At 42.1% G+C, this 21,399-nt stretch overlaps 2 protein-coding genes across 3 annotated transcripts in view; both read left to right on the top strand.

Moving 5' to 3' along the window:
* LOC119371725 (anamorsin homolog) overlaps positions 1-21,399 on the top strand; it is a 265,406-nt gene that overhangs the window by 119,471 nt on the left and 124,536 nt on the right. The window lies entirely within an intron of this gene.
* The window catches only part of LOC119371748 (enhancer of mRNA-decapping protein 4), a 37,737-nt gene that overhangs the window by 11,050 nt on the left and 5,288 nt on the right, over positions 1-21,399 (top strand). For both annotated transcript variants that reach the window (XM_049419391.1, XM_037642212.2), the window contains exons 3-9: positions 1,026-1,219; positions 3,611-3,861; positions 3,977-4,132; positions 10,382-10,485; positions 14,047-14,212; positions 17,816-18,032; positions 18,154-18,349. In XM_049419391.1, coding sequence (XP_049275348.1) covers positions 3,672-3,861; positions 3,977-4,132; positions 10,382-10,485; positions 14,047-14,212; positions 17,816-18,032; positions 18,154-18,349 — 1,029 coding nt within the window. In that variant the 5' untranslated portion in view covers positions 1,026-1,219; positions 3,611-3,671. The remainder of the gene's footprint in view (positions 1-1,025; positions 1,220-3,610; positions 3,862-3,976; positions 4,133-10,381; positions 10,486-14,046; positions 14,213-17,815; positions 18,033-18,153; positions 18,350-21,399) is intronic.

Genomic DNA, 21,399 nt, shown 5'->3' with positions numbered 1-21,399 from the left:
AGTAATATTTTCGCTCCCCCTTGAGATTCGTTTCATTGAGATTCTACTGTATTATCATCAGAGCTGAACCAAGCAGTCATAGTGCTAACATGGGCTCCTTTAAGACTTCAAATTAATGCATCCAAATTCTGTGGAGACAAGGCTTGTTGCAAGACACACCCACACAGATAACTTTATCACTAGAAGAGCGCAACATTAATACTTGCAAAAGCTTGTGCACTCAAAATCCACAGTCATTGTGGTATACGACTTTATACTAAATTTCTTCAAGTCACCGAGAGTTTTCTATACTAACATGTTAGGAAATAACAAACCGAGTGATATCATTGGCCAATATAATGTTATGATGGTCAAAGGCGTGACGATCAACTCATTAGGGCAGGCACCAGTAGCTTGAGGCATGGGATTGGAGAAAAGTAGCAGCACAATTATGGCTGACGTGTAGACGTGCTTGACATACCCTTACGCATGTTCACACCGAAGGCAGGTCTGCCAGGTGGATTTTCAATGCAATGAGGCGGCAAGCATGCGAAGCCCAAATTGCTTGGCTGCCTGAGCCACCTGTGGAGGCAGCGTACCTTGCACTTTTGCTAACGTCCCGTCATGTCGCAGCACTTTGAATAAATATCGGCTGTTCACGTGTTTTCACCACCAATCTCTTATGCAAGGTGATCAGCTTAGAACACAACGAGATAGTTGGCATTCAACTGTGTGATTTGTCTCATGGCACAGGGTAGTTCTTGGTGCATCAATGAAAAGCACAGCAGAAAATGCAGGCAGTTGTTGATATTCGATGGACACAATTTCTAGCCAGCTCTGCCTTCTCCTTGCGGTCTGATTAGCTGTGGCAAAGCGGGAAGTGGTAAAGCAGCAAAGCAGGGTGGAAAAAAGATCGGTGTGACGGTGATAAGCCTTGCAGCCTAGCTTCTAGCCTTGTCTTTTCTTCACGGAAAGGTCTCCACCACTTAGCCACATCCGTCTGCTCACTCCGCCTTCAATATTAACGTGCTACCTGACGTTCCCAGGCTCTCCGGAATGCCTACGATGATCAAGTGGAAACCACCCTTCGGGTCCAAGTCCATGAACCCCACTCTTCTTCGCCTTGTCACCTTGCTCCTGGAGAACATTCAAGGCTGTAGGATTTTGCTGCCTGCTTCTAGAGGACGTCAAGCAGTCGGGAAAAATCTGCACTGACTAGGTGGAGACCTCAGGAGCTCAGGTCTAAGCGCCCGTCAACCTCGCACCTCTGCATCCTAGCAGCCTTTTCTTTGAAAGCCCAATGTGTCTCCCTGCTTGTCCTTCTTTCCTACCTTCTTTCTTTTTGTTGGACAGTGTGGTTTCTTTCTGGCTGCTGCTTTTTAAAATTCTGTTCGAACTCTTGGCGTACTTGCACAGAACTTGCTCACACTGTGCTTGGCAATTCACTCGTCATGTGTAGCTGCAGGTATGGCTGAAGCCATTTGTCCGTCATTTGCTTTCTTTATTTTTATTTTGTTGCATTTCTCTCTTGCTAAAGTTCCGCTGTTGACCCACTTGCAGCCATGTTTATGCCTTTTGTGCTGCAGTTATTTCACACGTTGTTTAACAAAATTGTTGACGGTGCCACTTTATATGTTGCAGTCATCATCATCATCATCGTCAGCCTGACTACACCCATTGCAGGGCTAAAGCCTCTCCCATGTTTCTCCAATTAACCCAGTCCTGTACTTGCTGCAGCCATGTTGTCCCCACAAACTGCCAACCTAACTTTCTGGCTCCCTCTGGCACGCTTGCCTTCACTTGGAATGGAGTCTGTCACTCTTAATCACCAGCAGTTATCTTGGCTTCTTGCTACATGCCCTGCCCATGCCTATTTCTTGTTGATTGCAACTTTCCCTTTTTGTGGCAGCTTTCATTTTCCTTTCTGTGGCTCATTGTGTGGTCCTCAACTTAAATTAAACCCTTTTTGTATTCCTGCTACTTCCGGCCCCATAGGTACTGCTAAGATGCAGCTGTTATATACTTTTCTTTTGAGGTGTACTGGTAAACTTAATTCCATTCATGATCTGAAAATACCTGCCAAATGCACTGCACCCCATTCTTGTTCTTCTACCTACTTCAGTCTCATGGTTCGGATCTGCGGTCACTACCATAACTTTTTCTTACTTTCTTAAAAAGTCCTTAACTTTTTCTGTAGTTTCTTTGTTATTCTCCAAGTTTCAGCCCTACATGTTAGTACTGGCAATATTATATGCAATGGTTGTACACTTTTCGCTTCAGGGAGAGCAGTAAATTGCCTGTCATGATTTGGGAATGTCTGCTGCATGCGCTCCCACACTTCCTTATTCTTTGGCCGATTTCCTCTTCATCAGTAGGGTTTCATTTTAGTAATTGACGTAGATCAGCATACTCTTGGCACAGACTTTAGAGGCTGGTTTTACCCTTGAAAGTCCTGGAATTTTTTGCTTTCCTTGAAAGCCCTTCAATTTCTTCACAAATGCTGTCTAATATTGACTATAGACCTACTTTCTATGGAAGTTAAGCGTTCATTTGGCAAACTCTCCATTTTAGAAGTGATACACTGGCGTGAGTGCACATTTTCTCCTTTGTATGACTTTTGCGGGACTTCGAACCACACCGTCAACAGAGCCAAAGACGTATTATTGTTCATTGATGGCTTTCCTATCGTGTTTGTCCTGGCTTCTTCACGGCTTGTCCGATCATTCATTTCATTTCCCCACCTGATTGTCTGCCTTCTCCCATTTTCTTTCTCTCAGTTTGCCTCCTGGCGACATACCACTTCAAGCACTCATGCTACTTTTTTCTCCTCTGTCTCTCTGTCGTGTGAGCAGCACACGAAGTGAACATGTTGATGCTCAGATGATATTTGCTAGTGTAATCAGTAGCTCAGCAAATATCCATGATCCTCATGCAGCCAGGGTTGAAAAAAAAAATGCTATGCTCGAGCCAGATACCAAAAGTAAGAAGTTCTAATTAAAGCTGCTGATGGCGCTTCTGGCACTTAGTGATGGCTCCCACACAGTGTTTTATTGCTCTTTTTTTCTATGCAACGATGTGGACAGTACATAAACAGTGCATATTCGTTGAGTGGACAGCTGTACTGACATGAGTCCAATTCGTATCCAATTCACTCCATCTTAATACTCAAAAATAGGAGAGGCTGCTCTAGGCAGTCAAAAAGTATTCAAGGATCAAATTTTCAGCATGGAGAAGAAAAACTTTTAAGTAGTCAAGATTTCTACTCGGAAAAAGTGGAAGCACCATACATAACCTTCTTAGTGAAACCAAGCAGTTTGCCAAAGGCCCAAAAACAGTAAAACGGGAGAACTGAATAATGTTACCCAACTAATACCTAATACTAATAGATGTGCCTGCAGTTGCATTAATGTTGTGAAGTTTTGTGCACGGTAGGAATGTAATAAAGAATGGAAATTTCTGATGCAATAAAACCGTCCGTAGTGGTTTGGAACATTGTTATAGCAAAAAAAAATTCCTTTGAGATGCTCTTGTACATCCCTGAAAACCCTTGTACTTTGGCCTTCGAGACCTGTATGAGCCTCATATTGAGACTGCTGTCTAGTTTGCACTAACTGGCACATTAATTTTGCAGGTGCAAGCATGTAGCAAAAGATGATACACTTCAGGTTGGTGAGAAAGGGACTGCCTGTGCCATGAGCAAGGTGGAGCTCATGATCTCTAAACTCAGAGAGGATGCTAACTCTCTTTCTCAAATTGTGAGTGCACTCAGCTCTCAATTAAATGAGCACCGTCTAGTGACCCAGAAGATGGAAAAAGAGCAGTTGCGTTGGCCTAATATGTATTCATCTGTCAAGGAGGCAAACAGGGTATATCGATCTTGCTGTATCCTTTTGAAGGCATCATTTTCTTTTTTTCTTCTCCTTGTTCTATAGTACTGTCCATCATGATGTACCATACTTCTATGCGAGCCTTCTCTTCCTTGACTAATGCATGTTAGTGGAGAGGATGGAAGCCAGCCTTGCTCAGGTGACTAAAATGCAGATGGTTGGCATTAATAGACGAGGAAACATTGTAGCCCAGAACATGACCACCATGCTTGCCCCTCGCCTTGAAAAATTCATTGCCAGTGAATTCAAGAAAGCTGTTGCTCCTGGTAAGTGCTACTTTTCATTTTTGAAGTGAATGTTTGCTGTCACATATTATATACTGAGAACCTTTTATTTCTGCAGTGTTTACAGGTGCACAGAAATGATTTAAATCATCACTAACTGTGCTGCAATGATGATTTTCGGAATAGTGATAATGCAGGTGACGAAAAGTGGTAGTTGAATTATCAGTTTTATTGCGATAGCAATTATATGGACAGTCTCGGCTGAATTTTGCCGTCGCCGCTGTCATGCACCGTATATGTATAAGTATGTATATATATATAAAAGCCCCAAAGAAAAATAATTCAGAAGAATGCTTCTGAAGCACTGAATCGAACCAGGGACCTCTTGCTCCGCAACAAGTGGCGCTAACCACTATGCCACGAAACGCAGATCCTCCACGTAGCTAACGGCGAGCGATATATATACACACGCTTTACCGCTGGACGGACTAAAAGACGGCAGGCAATAATAAGCGTTTCTTCATTACCAGCGAGATGGCGCTAGGAGCGCGCCGGGTGCATTTAAAAGTCGTCGGCAAGCTCGCTCGCTTCTTCTTATATTTGTGCAGGGAGACCCTTGCCCTTCCGCTGTCTGCTCGCGCGGTTTTCTCGTGCTGAGGGGAAGAGGGATGTTTCACGCTTTCACCGTGATGTCCGTGGTCATGTTAAGGAGCGTACGAAAGTCACTCGAGCTCAAGGGACGCCGCTAAACGAACAAACAGAAGATGAGCGCGAACTATCAAGTGTCACAGCTCGACACTTGAAGCACGCTAGTTTCCTTCGCTGCTTCGGCCGCCTTTGCAACAGGAGCACTGTTCGAACTGAGAGTATCCATTGGCGAGCCCCACTTCGTATAGCATTAGTTTCTTGCTATCGCATTCATTGCTTCGCCCTTGCGGCGAAACTGTGACTTTTTTTATTATATTAAACCCACTATGAAATTAAGAAAAGGACTTCATTTCTCTTTTTTTTTTTTTTTTTTTTTTTTTGAAGTTCCCTGTGACTTTGTGATTGAAGCAACGTTAATTCCAAGCAGGCACCCGGTTTATAATCCAAGAAAGTTCGGGAGTTGCTTTGCGCAGTAGCAAACCAGAATTTAAGGTGGCAGTGGAATGACCAGTTAAGAGACAGCATAGCCTTTCCAAAAGCTTTAGTTGGCATGCTTTTACAGAAAAACCCTAGTTATTTTATTCTCTTGAGTGACTGTACTGGACATCCCCTGGATGTCCTCTCAGTATCCACCATGTGGAGATGTAATACCACTGACATGAGCTGAATACTACATCCAGCTTGCATTTCATTGCTTGCTTGTTAAGCCGCACTTTGTGTCCAGAGAACATTCAAAACACATTCATGCAAAACAAGCAGCCAACATTCCTACCATGTCTTGTAGTTCTAGAGCTACTTTTTATGACTGTATATGCTTGTGTTAATATAAAAAGTACAAGAAGCCATACAAAACAGATCTTGAGCAAGATGTTGCGGGAGTGAAGTGATTATCTGCAACTTATGTTCTTCACTACTTCTTAGTGTTACGTCTGTCAGAAATGCTTCTGGTGAGTGGCACATGTGCGGTCAGCAGTGATGTAGTGATTTTTTTGTGTGATTAAAATACTAAATATTGCGATATCAATGTTATTGTCTGTGAGGAAGCCATCTCCAACTACTAGTCTACATTACCCGCAAATAAAAAAGCGGGGACTTGAAACATGGGGGAGGGGCCTTGAAAGAGGCCCTCAAACACTTGCTAGCCATTTTTTTTTTCAGCTGCAGTTTGCATAGATCGACGATCGCATAGATAAAACAAGAGCAGCACTACTTGTGTGCTCACTTTTCTGTAACATGAACCAATGCTAAGAGGCCAGAGATGAAAGCAGCCAGCACCGTTATTGTGTTTTGTAATTGTGCTTTTCTTTAATAAGTATGTCTGTTTATATTAATATAAAAATTTCAGCAAACAACTCTAAAACCAAATATCAATCACATTTTTGCTACAGTGCAACTTTGTTTTTAACCGATGACGTACGAGTGAGCGCTCATGTCAATTATGGTGCAGTTCTTTCTGGCGAATGCAATGACGTGGATGTAATGACTTTTTTCGTGATTAAAATTGCATTTTCATGTAGGTGCCAGAACAATGCTATATGCACCTCCCACCATCAGTCTATGCAACCTGCCAGAACACTGGCTTTTGAAGTTTGTTAGAAGCTTGGAAGGTCTTAAAACCTTCGGACACTGGAAATTTTTCCTTGAAATATATTATTATTGTATTAAATATATTAGTGATATACAAGTTAAAAGATGATAACCGTACTCTTCACATACGAAAGAAAATATGGGGAAAATTTCATCCAAATTCCAGCATCAAAAGTACCAAAAAAAAAGGTGGCCAAACTTAAGTTGTCAAAATTGCATCTAGAAAAAAGTGCATTTTAATGGTTTTTATTTACACAACAAAGGCATGCTTTTTAAATTTTTTGCTTCATAGCAGCTTGTAGAACTATGGCTTTTTTGAGTATGTGACATCCTGAATGGTTCATGCAAACTGCAATTGCAAGCTGCCACCTTGTTTCAGCTAGGTCGGTATAGGTACGCTGCACTTCTAATTCTCCACTTTCGAGAGCACCTCTAGCAGCGGCGCATGTGTTGCTGGTGCGATTGCAGCTTTGGTTGCACCAGCCGTCAACAGTTGTCATGCCAGCTTGTTTGAGTTCTTACCCACTCTTTGCTCAACAAATGTGTTTTCGTGATTGTTTAATAATTTGGCATTGTAGCAGTCTGATTTGTTGTGCTGTTGGCTGCCACAACAAATAAAATAATTCACCTCGAACTAAAGTTTTACTCCTTAAAAGCTTGCTCAATTCAGCTTGTTCGTCATGGCAATTAAAAAAATTTTGGTTTTGTATTCGATAGATGGAACTATTGCATGGTTATCTGGCTCAAGGCAGTTTTAGAACAGGGTACGCAAAGATAGCATTCATTGGGTACATATGATAGTTTCGTCACTTAATGTGGGCACCCAAGAGGATAGTGTATGATGCATGCGCACTGGCAACAAACGCTAACGCAAAGCTTTGCGTCATCATTCTCAACCTGTTTTAGACCACTGCAGGATGAAAACCTCTCCCAATGATCTCCAGTTTATCCTATCCTGCACGAGCTGATTCCATTTTATCTCTGCAAACTTCTTAATTTCGTCACTCCATTTAACTCTCTGCCTTCCTTGACTGTTTCCCATTCCTTGGTAACCATTCTCTTGATCTTGCTGTCCACCGGTTGCCTGTTCTACGCATTACGTGGCCAGCCCAGGTCCATTTCTTTCGCTTGATGTCAACTAGGCTGTCCGATACCAGTGTTGGTTTTCTGATCCATTCTGCCGTCATCCAATCTCTTAATGTTAGTCCTATAATTTTCATCCCATTGCATGCTGTGTGGTCCTCAACTTTTTCTCTAGTTGCTTTATCCTCCATGTTTCAGCCCCCTAAGTTAGAACTGGCAATATGCAGTGATTGTATACTTCTCGCTTTAATGACAGTGGCCGATGTTCTGGCATTATTTGAGAGTGCCGGCCAAATGCGCTCCAGCCCATTCTTATTCTTCAGTGAATTTCCTTTTCGTGATTAGGCTCTACTGTTGTTACTTGTCCTTGGTAAACATATTCTTTTATGCACTCCACTGTATGGTCTCCAATTTTTTGGCCTACTTTAATACTTTCTCGGCTTAATTCCTCAATCATTTTTTGCAATTTGTTGCCATCATTACTGAAGAGTACTATGTCATCTGCAAATCGTAGGTTGCTGAGACATTCTCCGTTAACCTTGATTCCTGCTTCTTCCAAGTCTAATACTTCCTCTCGGCATGCAATGAACAACATTGGGAATATTGCACCTCCTTGTCTGACTCCTTTTTTTATCGCAATTTCATCTTCTTTCTTTCTTTCTTTTTTTTTTTTTTGGTACTACTTGTCGACTTAGTGCTTTTAAGACTGCTGGTACCTCTACTGAGTCTAATGCCTTTTCGTATGAAGGCTAAATAAAGGGGTTTGTTGTATTCAGCAGCTTTCTCCATTACCTGATTGATCTCATTTATGTGATCCATTTAAGCAGCAATTAAGAGATTTCTGTTGACTGAGAGTCTACTGTGTTTACATTCTGTAAACACGGGTGTGTAGCCTAGTCGAGACACTCATCTTTGGAGCATGGAGCTCTAGGTATAAAACATAGTACTGCCAAGAAATCTTATTTTTGTGTATGTATTTATTTCTTTATAGCGATTCATCTTGCGTGGCAGGGGTGGACGAACTGACACATGGGCATAGCTTTCTCCTTGGGTTGGTATAGAAATGCTTAGGCATTTAAAAGCATTTAAATTCCATTGAAAGTGCACAAGATTGCTTAACTATCGAGAAAACAATAATCACATAATTTTTTTTTTGCCAGCGTGGCTATCTGAGTTTGTCAGATATTCTTATATTATGTGCACCCCTAAGCTCTTGTGTGACTAATTTATGACTGACACTTGCTAGCTGTGCCTGCTCTGCATTTGTGGATTGTGTCAATGGTGCATCTGTTTTGAAAGAGCACCAATACAGGAAAACGTGATAATGCAAATTCAGGAAATAAACTTGCTATCAATTCTGATGGGCTTCGATGGGGCTTCGATGATCCGTTTTGTAGACTAACCGACCTCAGTCGTCATGCTTCGTAGAGTAGCCTATACATTCAGCAATGTTCACCCCCCTGAAGGCATCATTCAAGCCTTCGACATTATGAAACCCTGTGAGTAGTTGAAGTGGAATGTGTGCATATGATGTCATGCTCATGTGCGCTGTGCTGACAGTACGGGGAGTTATTTTAAGAGTCATCTTGTGCTATTTAAAGGGACTCAAAAGCGAAACAATGAATCAACTTAAGCTGATACATTATTTTTTGAAAACACTGCTGACTTGAATTTCACCATCATAAATGTATTAATAGGAGAGAAAATGAAAGTCAGCTTCATTAAATTTTAAAGTTCACGCCTAAAGCTGCACATCAATGTCACTGTGACATCACTGATTCAAAAGTTTTCTCTTGCGTTTTCGCCACATTGGCGCAACGAAGTTGCTGAAACTTGTGTCTGGCCCCCTCAGAGGACAGTATACTTCATATTTATTAAGAAATATGTAGGCCCTTGTAGTTGCTGTCAAAATCTATGACGTCATTGAGCTGATGCAGGAATTTCAGGGTGGTGTTGCCACCTGCATTTTCTTATTCCGCATTTTCTCACTTACCAGGCATCTTGTCACGACACGGGTTGTGCTTTGCGAAAGGGTAATTTACCAACGCAAGAAAAAACTTTTTTTGTGTCTAATGTCCCTTTATTGAACATAATTTTAACCACTTTCCAGTTTAAATTCATGTTTGAATTCATAGTCGTAAAAGTAGAAAAACTCAAATTGATAAAGCTAAATCTATGACATCACAGTAAGCTGATACGGGAACCTCAGGGTGGTGTCACCACCTGTATTTTCTTATTCCGCATGTTATTAAATTTTAACAAAAACAATCTTTGTTTTTTTTTTAGTAGCGTCTTCTCTTGTGACCTCACTTCAAAGCTTTTGCTATTAATATTTTATTATTACAACTGTAACAAGTGTAATGGCATGGACAGACGAAAACGAGTTGAAGGCTCACATTTCAACAGCTTGTAGAATTTTTCTTCAGAATTTTGGGTACTCTTTTAAACTACTTCGGATGGCAGGGAACTTTTCTGGTACTGTTTTTAGGAAGTGACTGATATTTACTGGGAAAAACATGAACGCTTGAGCTTCGACTCGAAGAGTAGGAACAGACAGTGATGTTAAAAATATTTTTAGCAAGGAAAGTCTATATAATTTGCAAAGTTGGTTTCTTTTTATTTTGAACTGTACTGTACATCATTCTTCTTTATTGATCAAAGTGACAGTGCCAAAATCGGTGGATTCTTGGGAAACTGTTGCTAATTCGATATTTTCTGATAAACCTCTGCTAATGGTATAGCTAGCCTGTTTAGAATCCCAGAAGTGCAGCTTCAATATGTGTGTGTATTCAGAACCATGCTTTGGCACTACAAATTGTGAGCTAATACATATATCTTGTGTAGCTTTGTTGCTAAAAACTTATAATAAAGGTGAACTGTACTTGAGGACTGAGTTCAAAAGTGGATTTTCTGTCTGCACATTTTGCAAATGCCTTGTTATTGAGTCTCTTCCCACACCGTTATTTTTTTCAGCTATTTCTAAGCTTGTTGATTCAACAAAGTTTGAAGTTAATCTGAAGGCCGGCACGACTGAAATGGTCATGAGAAATGTCATTAACAATGGAATCAGGAGCAAGGTTGGTATACATGTGCATTGAGTAATGAAACAAATTTTTATACATTTTTATAGTGAAGATATGTCTTGCAAATATTAAATTTGGCGTGCTCACAACAACAAAGCAAAAATTAAAAAATTGTATGCTCTGTAGGTGTGTGTTCAACAGCTGTAACTACATTACGTAATATGACAAAATTCATTAGGCTTAATTTGCATTAGGCTTAATTTGAACGGTAGTTTTCAGTCTGATGCAAGAGAGAGGCCGCATTTTTCGATTTTGGGCGAGATGAGTTTTGATTTCGCCTTTAAAAAGCAATGACTAATACTGTATCTCAGTCTGTGCAACTTTCGCGATTTCTAAAAAATGTTTGACATAAATTGGCATGCACTACAACTTTCTAATATAAACACCTGTCCTCAAGTCAATAGTTAAAAAGTTAATGAGCAAGTTTTTGTTATTTAGTCTCATCAATGTCATTTTAGTTGTGACAAAGTATTTCTGCCTCATCATAGAATACATGCGCGAAAGCAACAGGAGTGTAACTGTCATAGAATTTTTACAAAAAAATCTGTATTGTCTAAAAAAACACCCTAGGGGTGTTTTTTTTAGACAATACAGAAGGGAGGTGCCAGCTCCCCCTTGAGTAAAGTTAGGGGGGCGCAGCCCCCCCACTTTCGACAGTGGTCACTGTCAGCTGCGCACCGGGAAACTATCAACTGAGGCGAAGTTTTACTTCTACACAGCAATCACTTCATTATATAATGAAATTTGTCTTGCGCTTCTGCTGTGGAGATTGTCTCCCGTGTCTCAAGACCACGCACTCTAGGTTCTCTGCGGTGCAGGCCACCTGTGCGACGCTTTCGCGCTCTGCGCTACAGCATTGCAGAGAAGGCTACCGCTGAGTAAGGGCTCTTAACGTTACAGCACTCTGTCACGATTTTATTCTACTCTGCCTGACCTAAAATTTACATCATTGACAACGCAAATACGGGCAGGAACCAGTAAAAGTTTTATGGGCCGATCAAACGCTATTCCTGTTTCAGGAAATTAATTTTCTTTCATCGGAAAGGAATAGCATCACCGCTGTTATATATCCCAGTTGCTTTGAATGGATGAGTGTGCAGAACTTTTGAGCGTTTCAGTTGGACCGCATTGGGGGAGCTAAAGAATATTTCTGCTTGAGTTTCCGATTAGCCTGCCTCGCCTTGCCAACGTTTCTAGATTAATCTAAAAACGTTGGCCTTGCTTCGCGGCGGCTTGGGACAAGGCGAGGAATAAAGCAGTGGACTCGAGTACATTAGAAAACCCAGCTTTCAAGCTTGTCCCACAATTTGATCTACTGTATCAGGGAAATATTCAAGGTCCACGGTTTTCTGGACTAAGAATTGTTAGGGGTTTAACGTCCCAAAACCACGATATCATTATGAAATCACCGTAGTGGAGGCGGAAATTTCGACCACCTGAGGTTCATTTTAGTGGGCACCTAAGTCTAAGCACACAGGTCTCAAGCATTTTTGCCTCCATCGAAAGCGCAGCCGCCGCGGCCGGGATTCGATCCTGCGACCTGTGTTTTTTGGACTAATGAGACTGAGTTGACAGCCGGGCTAGTTGGTCTTGAGTCATCTCGAATTGACTTGTACAGGGCAAAATACAACTCGGACGGCAAAGAGGCACACATGCGCAGTGGTGTTTATTTCTCTCCCTCCCTTCCTCTCTGTCAGCAAGAATGAGTTTACATAGTTGTACATTCGTACAAACAGCTCAACATCGTCATACTACAATTGAAAATATTTATTATACTCATATGAGTCCATCTAGTCAACTGCTATAAGCAGCCGCTGCCAATGTGATCGGCGGGCAACCTTCTTGAATTACATTCAGAATGAGACACTGTCCGACTATTCCAAAAAACGTTTACGTATTGTTCAGCATAGCAATGCGCTGTTCAGTGTGCACACGTCATTTTAACACCACGACGTTTCACATATTTGTGGCGTTGCGTAACAAGCACGTGATTTTAAGGCACACCGAAAAAATTATGACAAATGGCGAAGAACCAATGGCCAAAAATATGCCGTGTTGAAAATAGTGTTTTCTCTTATGTGTTATGTAGTCATGCATGAGTGGTCATCGCGCAATGGATCATTTTGGGGTAATTTGTTGCATCGCGTTACGAGCAGGTGCTGCGTGCATGACCCAGAAAATGTCGACCAATCAAACAGCTAACGATCAATGCAGAAGGAAACAATGCCGGGTAGTGTAACGTTATAATCACCCACATTTTTTTCAAAGTAAATTTCTGCTAACACAGTTTGCATAGGTGTATTTCCTTGGAGGAGCCAGAGGGCCTTCCAAGCAAAGTAGAAAACAGGGCAATACAACGAATACAAAGACCAGTAAGGTCCTGTTTGGTCTTGTCTTCTTAGCATTGCGCTGTTTTCTGCTATGAAGTTCGCACGCTGCAAGCAAAGTTGCAAATACAAATACAATGAGTGTAAAGAATGTACTACGCGCCTAATACCGCACATTCTTACAAAGAACTTGTGGTAGACAAGTTAACATCAATAGTAATATAACAATAGTAATAATAACAACAATGCGCTAGAAACACTATTTTGACTAGGAGCAAACACTACAAAATATGAGATACGCAAACCTGAATTCTGCAAGAAAATGTAGCACTAATTAAGGAAAAGAAAAGGTGCAGTCACTGCTTAAAAACACTCAGTGACTGAGCAGCTTCTAGACGTTAACGAAATTTCATTGAAAGATACAAAACTATACTACTGTGGAGGCCGCCATCGACATTGTAACTATGCATAAAGTTGTGTGGGTAATATAAAAAAAGTATTGCTTGCAATACTATTACATGCATGACACATATATGTATGGTTGTCCCAGTGTATGCTACGTAGAGCTGACTGTACTGTTTCTATAATGTTCTTAAAACACTGCTAACCGAATTCTATCTTCTCTGTATATGAAAAATCACATCTGATTGAGTGCAAATCAAGTTATCTTCTCTCTCTCTCTTTATATATATATATATATATATATATATATATATATATATATATATATATGTGTGTGTGTGTGTGTGTGTGTACCCACACACACACACGGCAGATGGTATGAGGGAGCCTGGCTTCCCCCCACTTGCGAACAAGTTGGTTCACCACTGTATACTGGAGTCCTTAAAGTTAAATTTTCTGCTTAGGCAGACTGCATTTGTTATGTAGCTTTCATGCTGAATGCAGTCTTCATGTGCCAGTAGTAGTACTAGCATAACATGTGGAGCTTGCTGCTGCAGATATTTTACTTTGGTCTACACTAGCATATAAGATTATTTGTGTAAGCTTCTGTGTTATAATTTGCCCCAGTTGTTTCCTTATGAAGATCTGTGAGGGATCTTTACCATGATTTCTCAAGTGTGTGTGCAAAAGTTGCCTTGACTCTAATTTCATTGCAGTGTTCAGCTTGCTTTGTTGCTTCCTTTTGGTCATCTTGGGGATGGTGTGCATGGTTTCTGCTCTTAATGAAAAGTGAATCTTTTACTAAACACGTTTTCCTGTCCCTTAGGCGATGGTTGATACCCTGGCTAAAGCCATCGATCCCTTACTTCGCTCAGAGTCTCATAATGTGTGCCGAGAGATTTTGCAAAACAACTTCATGCGAGGACTCGACAACGTTTGTCAGGACATGTCCTCGGAGCTGGCCAAGACATTTCGCAAGGGCGTTCATGAGAGTAAGTATTGTGATTCTCCCTACAATTTCAGCTTGTATAGTTTAAAAGGGCCTCGAAAGACTTCTCTAACCATGTTATGACCTCACTAATGCATACGTGCCAACTCTACTGATTTGCCCGGGGATTTGACCTGTCTTCCCATTTGTATGATGGTGGCCATAAATCTCCCGATAAACTGCCTCAACCCAATTATTAAAAAAAAAACCTACAGTACCGGTGTAATCGCGAGACCACTGTTGTGGCACCCCGTCGTGCCTGCGGTAACTATGCTGTGCACAAGCACTTCTGGCACTACCGCGCTGCGGTTATTCTAAAGTATGGCCAAGCACTGCGAGTACCTCGTGCTCACCGGTGTTGTACTGCTTCAGGTTGACCGACGGATAATAGCGAAACCCAGATAGTGTATTTTGAAGCAGTTTCAATTAGCTAAGCTCCAAGCGATGGCTGCCAAGGCATCTAGCTTGCAAGGCGCCTAAAAGAGTGTGTGCACTGGCCAGTATGCCAGTGGATTTGGACCCGACAATATGAATCGGTAAGAACTGTGGTTGTGTGTTCAGTGCGAGGAAGTGACCCACTCAGGTAGAGTTCGAAATAGCATGGGCTTTACTAAGCCGCGTGTCACCTCATATGAACACGGAAAGAAACAAAATAAGCAGACGACCATTGATTGAGACAAGAAGTACTAAAAGGGCTTACTTCGGGGGTCCGAAGTGAGATAAATTTATAACTTGTTTATTGAATTCGAAACTACCAATATAAACTTTACCCAGGATGCGTTCGTGATCATGAAATCAGCCATTGGTCGTGTCTGTTTCAGTTTGCCGAGAGGAGCGGGCCATGTATGGCTGTGCATGAAATGAAAATGTGAATTCCGTGTGCGGTGTAGTGCTATATTTGTCTCGCATGTTTACAAGAGTCTCGTCTACTGATCTGCAGTGACTTCTGAGTATGTTCAAAAAGTGTTGCAGAGCCCCTTTGGGGTGACCACATTGGATAAACACGAATTTTGTAGTATGTTCAAAAAGTGTTGCAGGAACCCTCTGAAGTGACCATTTGAGGACAATTTTGTTCACTGATCACAGATGTCGCCCAAAACAATTTTTTTCTGCTCCCCCCGCGACGAGTCTCCCGATTTCAGAAGTCCCTAGGTTGGCAGGTATGCTAATGAATATTCATGCAAAAATTCTGAGAATCCATTAACTATAAGCGGAGTTATAGGTATTTTTTGCACCCCCTGAGCAGCTTTCTCCTTTCATCGTTGCAAATTCTGTGGAAGTAACATGAAGAGGACATGTTTTTTGCTGCAGTAAACATGTTCTTCAGCATGCACCAACTAGGCATGTTCTTCTGATACATAAAGAGAATGGCAAGTGGGTTGTGCCCTGTCCAAAAGTTGCACTATCACTTTGCATTGTGGCCTAGTGCATAGGATGGATGGATGAGTACTGTTATGGCATATGAGGCAAGTGACTGATTCAGGCATGTAGTCCTTGAAAGTGCATGCAGTCATAATAATTTTACATTTTAATAATAATTGTATGTCCCAAAACTAGGGATGGGCGAATATTCGGGCGTTTCGAATATTCGAACGAATATTACAGTATTTGAATTCGCTTCGATATGAATTTAGATTATTCTAAATTTCGAAGTATTCGAAATGACCGAATATACGATACATTTGACCGCACATAACCCCCTGTAAAGGAGGTTTCACTGCGGCATCTGGTCGCTGTGCCGTGAAACAACCCATCCATGGGAAATCTGCATTGCCGTGAAGCCACACTGCAAGGTTAAATGTACATATTTTTTTAAAGTTTAAAAGTGTGTTATATGGGCTTATATGCGCTAAGTATAGCAATTTTTAAATTGTAACGTATTGCACCACTTATAACTTGCACCCTACTGCTATTCAAATCTTGATACCATTCAAGGCTGCTTCCACTTCATTTCAAACGAAAAAAAGTGACATTCACTCATACCTAGTTCCAGTCCTTAAATATATTGTGCAATGGTCATGACAAAAATGCTCATTTTTCTTAATAATATGTGGTAAATACTATTCGAACTATTTGATTCGAAATTATTCGACCAAATCACTATTTGCTTCGGATTCACTTCGAACCTCAAATTCACTATTCGCCCATCCCTACCCAAAACCACAATATGATTATGAGGGATGCCGTAGTGGAGGGCTCCAGAAATTTCAACCGCCTGGGATTCCTTAACGTACGCCTGCCCTTGGATACAACTTTAGAAGTCCGCGGCATTTCCTCCTCAAAGGTGGATGCACACAAGCCTGCACCAATGGGCGTGCACTCTTGACTGTCAGGAGCCGGATGGCTGATGACTCCACCTTCAAAGAACATTGCCGAGTGCATGAGCGGGACTATTTCTTCAGTGGCAAAGGCGATCGGCTGCTGTGCTTCGGCTGTCTGGGCGGGGCCTCCCCGGACATCTTAAAGGACACTAAAGGCAAATGTTAAGTCGACGTTGATTGCTGAAATAACATTCCAGAAACCTCGTAGTGCTTGTTTTGTGCCAAGGAAATGCTTATTTTGCCAAGGAAATGCTTATCTGGCAACATAACAGGGACGTGGCATTTTGTCGAAATTTCCGTTAGAGTGACTTTCGTGAGCGTGCAAAGCACATGCAACAGTACGCGATAATGAAACTACCACTGAGGTGCGACCGCGGTAGCGGATAGGAGCCCGGCAAAAACAGAACTTTTATACCACCCGCGCCGTTCCTCTTGGTAACGCCAAGTTCTTTTTTCCAGGAATGAAACAGAAACGCACAAGCATCATTGTATTACTTCTTGTAATGTACGGAATGTTATTTTTTTATTACAAGTAGTTTGAGTACTAGTGATTAATTGTAGTCGGGACTCTTGGCATCATGGGGCACAATGTCCCGCTGGTGGTGCATATCGTGTTCTACATTTACCTCAATTTCTTGATTAGTAGTGCACTGCTGCTGATAATACTGACGTTTTAGGCATTCTCAAACATTCACCTTTCACTCTGACATAAATTATTTGCCTTTAGTGCCCCTTTAAGTTGTATCCCACTATAAGTCTTAAGTGCACGGGCCTCTAGGGACAGTGCATGCAAGTAGTATTTTGCGTGCCACCTTGCATGATTGTGGGAACAGTAAATAAAACAGACGGCCGTTGACCGATACTGCAAGAGCAAGGATGAGATATTTCCTCCATCATTTTGAGATTGTGGACACATAACTTTTTTTGTTTGTTAACTAAAAATTTGCAGAAACACTATTACTGAGAGCTTTTTCAATCAAGAAATCAGCCAATACTTGCAGTATGATGACAATGTGAAGGAGAGAGCGAGTAATTTTTTTGCGGTTTTTTACACCCTGCAAACAAGGTGTATAGCTCTTGGATCGTGCACAAAGATTGGTTGGCGCTCCCCTTGCGACCCCCCCCCCCCCCCCGGTAGACACGCCTATGGGTCAATATGAAAAGGGGTGGTTACAGAAGTGTTAAATTTGGTAAGAAATTAAAGGGGACCTGTACTTGCACTCGCATCACTTTTTATGGACTGTGGCATTTTAAAGCTCTCAATGATTGTTAATTTTATTCTACAGTTCTCGAACAAGTTCAGCAGTACATTGAAAATTCTGGTCAAGATCATGCTAAGAAAGCTGTGAAGAATATAGAGTCAAATCTGGACACCTGCCTACAGACCTTCTTACGTCACCACAAAGCCACACTGGTAACTCCAGATATGCGAGCTGAACTTGATGAAGCTGTGAAGAAGGGTGTGCACGTCCTGAAGTCCGGAGTTCTACAGGCATTGGCTGCGTGAGTTTCACTTCTTGTGCATCTACAAAGAAAGCTCTAAAGAGATAAAGTGAGGGTATTGCACACGTCCTTAATTGAAATTGCCATGAAAACTTTCTTTTTTTATTCCTGTGGTCTGCAGGCAGCAGAAAATGCTTGTGGACAATCTGAAGCAAGAGATTTATGGTGCACTGAAAGAGACAGTTGGTGAAGCTGCATCTGGAGGAATGGAAAGTCACTCAAATGTAAACACACCAGTGCCTGTTGACCCCCATCTTGTGTTGCAGCAGATTACCCTACTTGTGCATCAGGGCCAGTATAATATGGCTTTCCAGCAGGTGAGTCCAGCCACAGTGGTGATGGCACTGTAACAAATTAGATATGGAAACATTTTGCTATGTCTTGCCATTTAGCCATTTTAAGCAAGTCTGCATTGGCCCAGCAAGCAACTGAGCTACAGCCTACAAGCACAGTTGCTTGGAATGATTCTGAAAAGTATATGGTTTGACAGCTTGTCTTTACTTGACAGGAGACATATACAGTAGAACATTGTGGTTAATTTTTTAAAGGGCCATGGAAAACTAATGCATTCATTTTCAGTGCGCAGAACTGTAAGGAAAAGGTGGCAACAGAACAGAGTGCATACTATAACAACTATTTGGTTTATTGTCCAGCTAGAAGACAAGTACAGAGCCTTTCTCTTCCACAGCGCCATAGTGTCGCAACACGGAACAAGCTTGCAGCCAAATGTGAAACATGTCAGTGCAAGCATGCACCCACAATGGCATGTGTGTATGCTCTCTTCTGGAAGTCTACATGTGCACGCTGTACTACTGGTGGCCAACTTAGCACTTAGCCAAGTGGCCAACTGGCAGTTAGCCACCTGGCTAAGCACCAGTAGGACATGACGGGCTGCGGGTTCTTGCCATGTGCGACCTGTTTTTAGATTTGGTGAATCTAATGTCAAGAGGTGCAGTGGCCTCCTTGCAAAATGGGGAACATGTAGGATTATTGCTGTCACTGCCATTGCTTTGGTTACAAGCTTGGAATGCAGTCAATACACTAGCAAAGAAAAAAAAATCTAGTGTTCATAACAAAATTGAAGGGTTGGATCATTAAGCGACTGCTAAATACAGTACACTCTAATATTAAAGGCAAAGTACAATGCAAACAAAACCAGTGGTTCGTAGCTGGCTCTCCCGAAAAGCTTCAGGAGCAAATGTTTGCTCAGTAGGTGAGCCACAAATGCATGTCTTGCAGAGGCTGCATTGAGCCCACCACATTGTTTACTGTTTAGTGCCATCGAACCTCGTGTCATGAGGAATTAGGATGTTTGCTTTTCTCACAACTCTGGACTCTATGAAAAGGGTCTTGCCCAACCCAAAGAGCATTTGCACAGTCAAACCTCAATATATTGAAGCCATACTTGCAAATTTCATTATCTTGCGAACTTTTTTAAATCAAGGTTTTGATGGTTTAGCTGTAAAAGAAAATGCCATATTTTCCCACGGCGTTCCTGGTGATCATATTTTGTGAGTAGCTACCTATACATGAATTATTGCAAGAAGGTTGTACATAACTGTGCGATTTGGAATGCTGGCACCTGTGGCGCAGATAGTGCCTATGGCAAAGCATCGGTGCTACACACACCATCCGATTGTTGTGTGTGGCTCATACTGTAGCCACAAACCTTAGATGCAATATTTAACTGCACCTAGCATTCGCACTCATTTTAGACAGTGTCCACACATTCATTCTTCCCACAAAAAACAAAATGCAGGCTTTCAAATGCGCACACTTTTATTTGGAACATTCTAGTTCATGTTACCTTGAAAAAGTCGGGCAGCTTCATTTGACACTTTTATTTAGAACATTGCCATTTTGTCTTGCTCATAAGCCAACAGAGCATTCAATGCCTGTTCTTTTGAGTGCGTGCCCTCGTACCGGCGCAGGACATCAAAGGCATCCGTAACCTTACTTGCCGCGGGTACACTGTCTGTCAGCTTGACTTCGTTACCAGAATTGTCATCTGGCATGTGTGCTTTTCTCTTACATTCTCAATTATACTGTCATCATTACACTCTTCAGTTCTGGCTGCTTGAGCATTGCTGGACGTAATCTATTCCAGCTCTAAACATCACCTGCAGTGCCTTTAGTGCACCACAGTATGTTTCCTGTGATTTTCTACTTTTGCTCTGAATCAATGTCGTGAAATCTTGTCTGGTTGCCACAAGCTGCCTTCACATGGCCTTTGAGATGTCCTTCTCGTACTCTGGTGTGTGGGCGGCCTCGTGTCCTGTGGCCACAGCAGGTGGCACAGTGTGTCCTGCACATGAGATTTTAATGAGGGAAGCACAGAGCAACGCTGTTATTGCTGCTCAAACATTTCATGCAAAAGGAGATGTAGAGGTGTCCTCTGTCTTAGCCGACTTTCTTCAAATTTTAACACGAAAGTGTTTTATGCCGGGGTCCACCAAGACTTCAGTGACGTATTTCAGTCACGGAAATGACGCCGAAAAAATTTACACGATCAGATGGCAAAGAAAAAAAGTTCCATCAACAGGCATCGAACCCACGACCGCTCGGTCCGCGACAACAGATGCCGGGCACGCTATCCACTGCGCCACGGTCACAGACTCCAGCGGCTATAAAAACGCGCCTTTTACATCTACCACTCTCTCGGTCGGCGGGGTGGTGTTGCCCGCTGGGAGCGGTAAAATAAAGTAATTCATCATTACTGTCGCCTCCGCGATTAGCACCTGCAACGCGTTACACGTCCGTCCCTTTCAGCACGCTTTCAATAGAAATTCAGTTTTATCAATGCTTTAACACACCGCGAGGTGGCGACTTAGCCCCAGCGCCGTAAAAGCGTCGGACACGCTCGTAGCATCACGCTAATCCAAACCAAAAATAGTTCTGCGACGCGCGCCTGCCTCACCTGGCTGTAACACCGCGTTCCCTGCTGACGCGCTCGCTACGAGAAAAATCTCAGCCGGCACGACGCGCTTTGCGTTTTCCTCAAGCCCGGCCGTGGTGTTCAATCGCATTTGAACATGCCGCGGGATCGCGACCAAGTTCTGCATCCAATATGCGGCGCTCTTCTGGCTATCACACCTCGTTCTCTGATTACGCTTTCACTGTTAACTACTACAGCTACCACAAGGGTTTGTTTAATCATTTAACATGGACATTAGGCTTCGGGATGGAGATGTACCACCAATCATCTAAGTGGGTGCATCCACGTGAAACTGTGCTATAGCTGCTAGACATCAATATACATTGTGCAAACTTTCTGATATCAATGTACAGTAAACATTCAGTTACTTCTGTAAGGGCATGCTTTACTTTCGTGTAATTCCGATTCCTATGTCGGAGGGATCAACCAAAT

This window comes from Rhipicephalus sanguineus, chromosome 1 (assembly GCF_013339695.2).
Source record: "Rhipicephalus sanguineus isolate Rsan-2018 chromosome 1, BIME_Rsan_1.4, whole genome shotgun sequence".
Classification (NCBI taxonomy): domain Eukaryota; kingdom Metazoa; phylum Arthropoda; class Arachnida; order Ixodida; family Ixodidae; genus Rhipicephalus; species Rhipicephalus sanguineus.
This window is presented reverse-complemented; position numbering and strand designations above follow the sequence as displayed.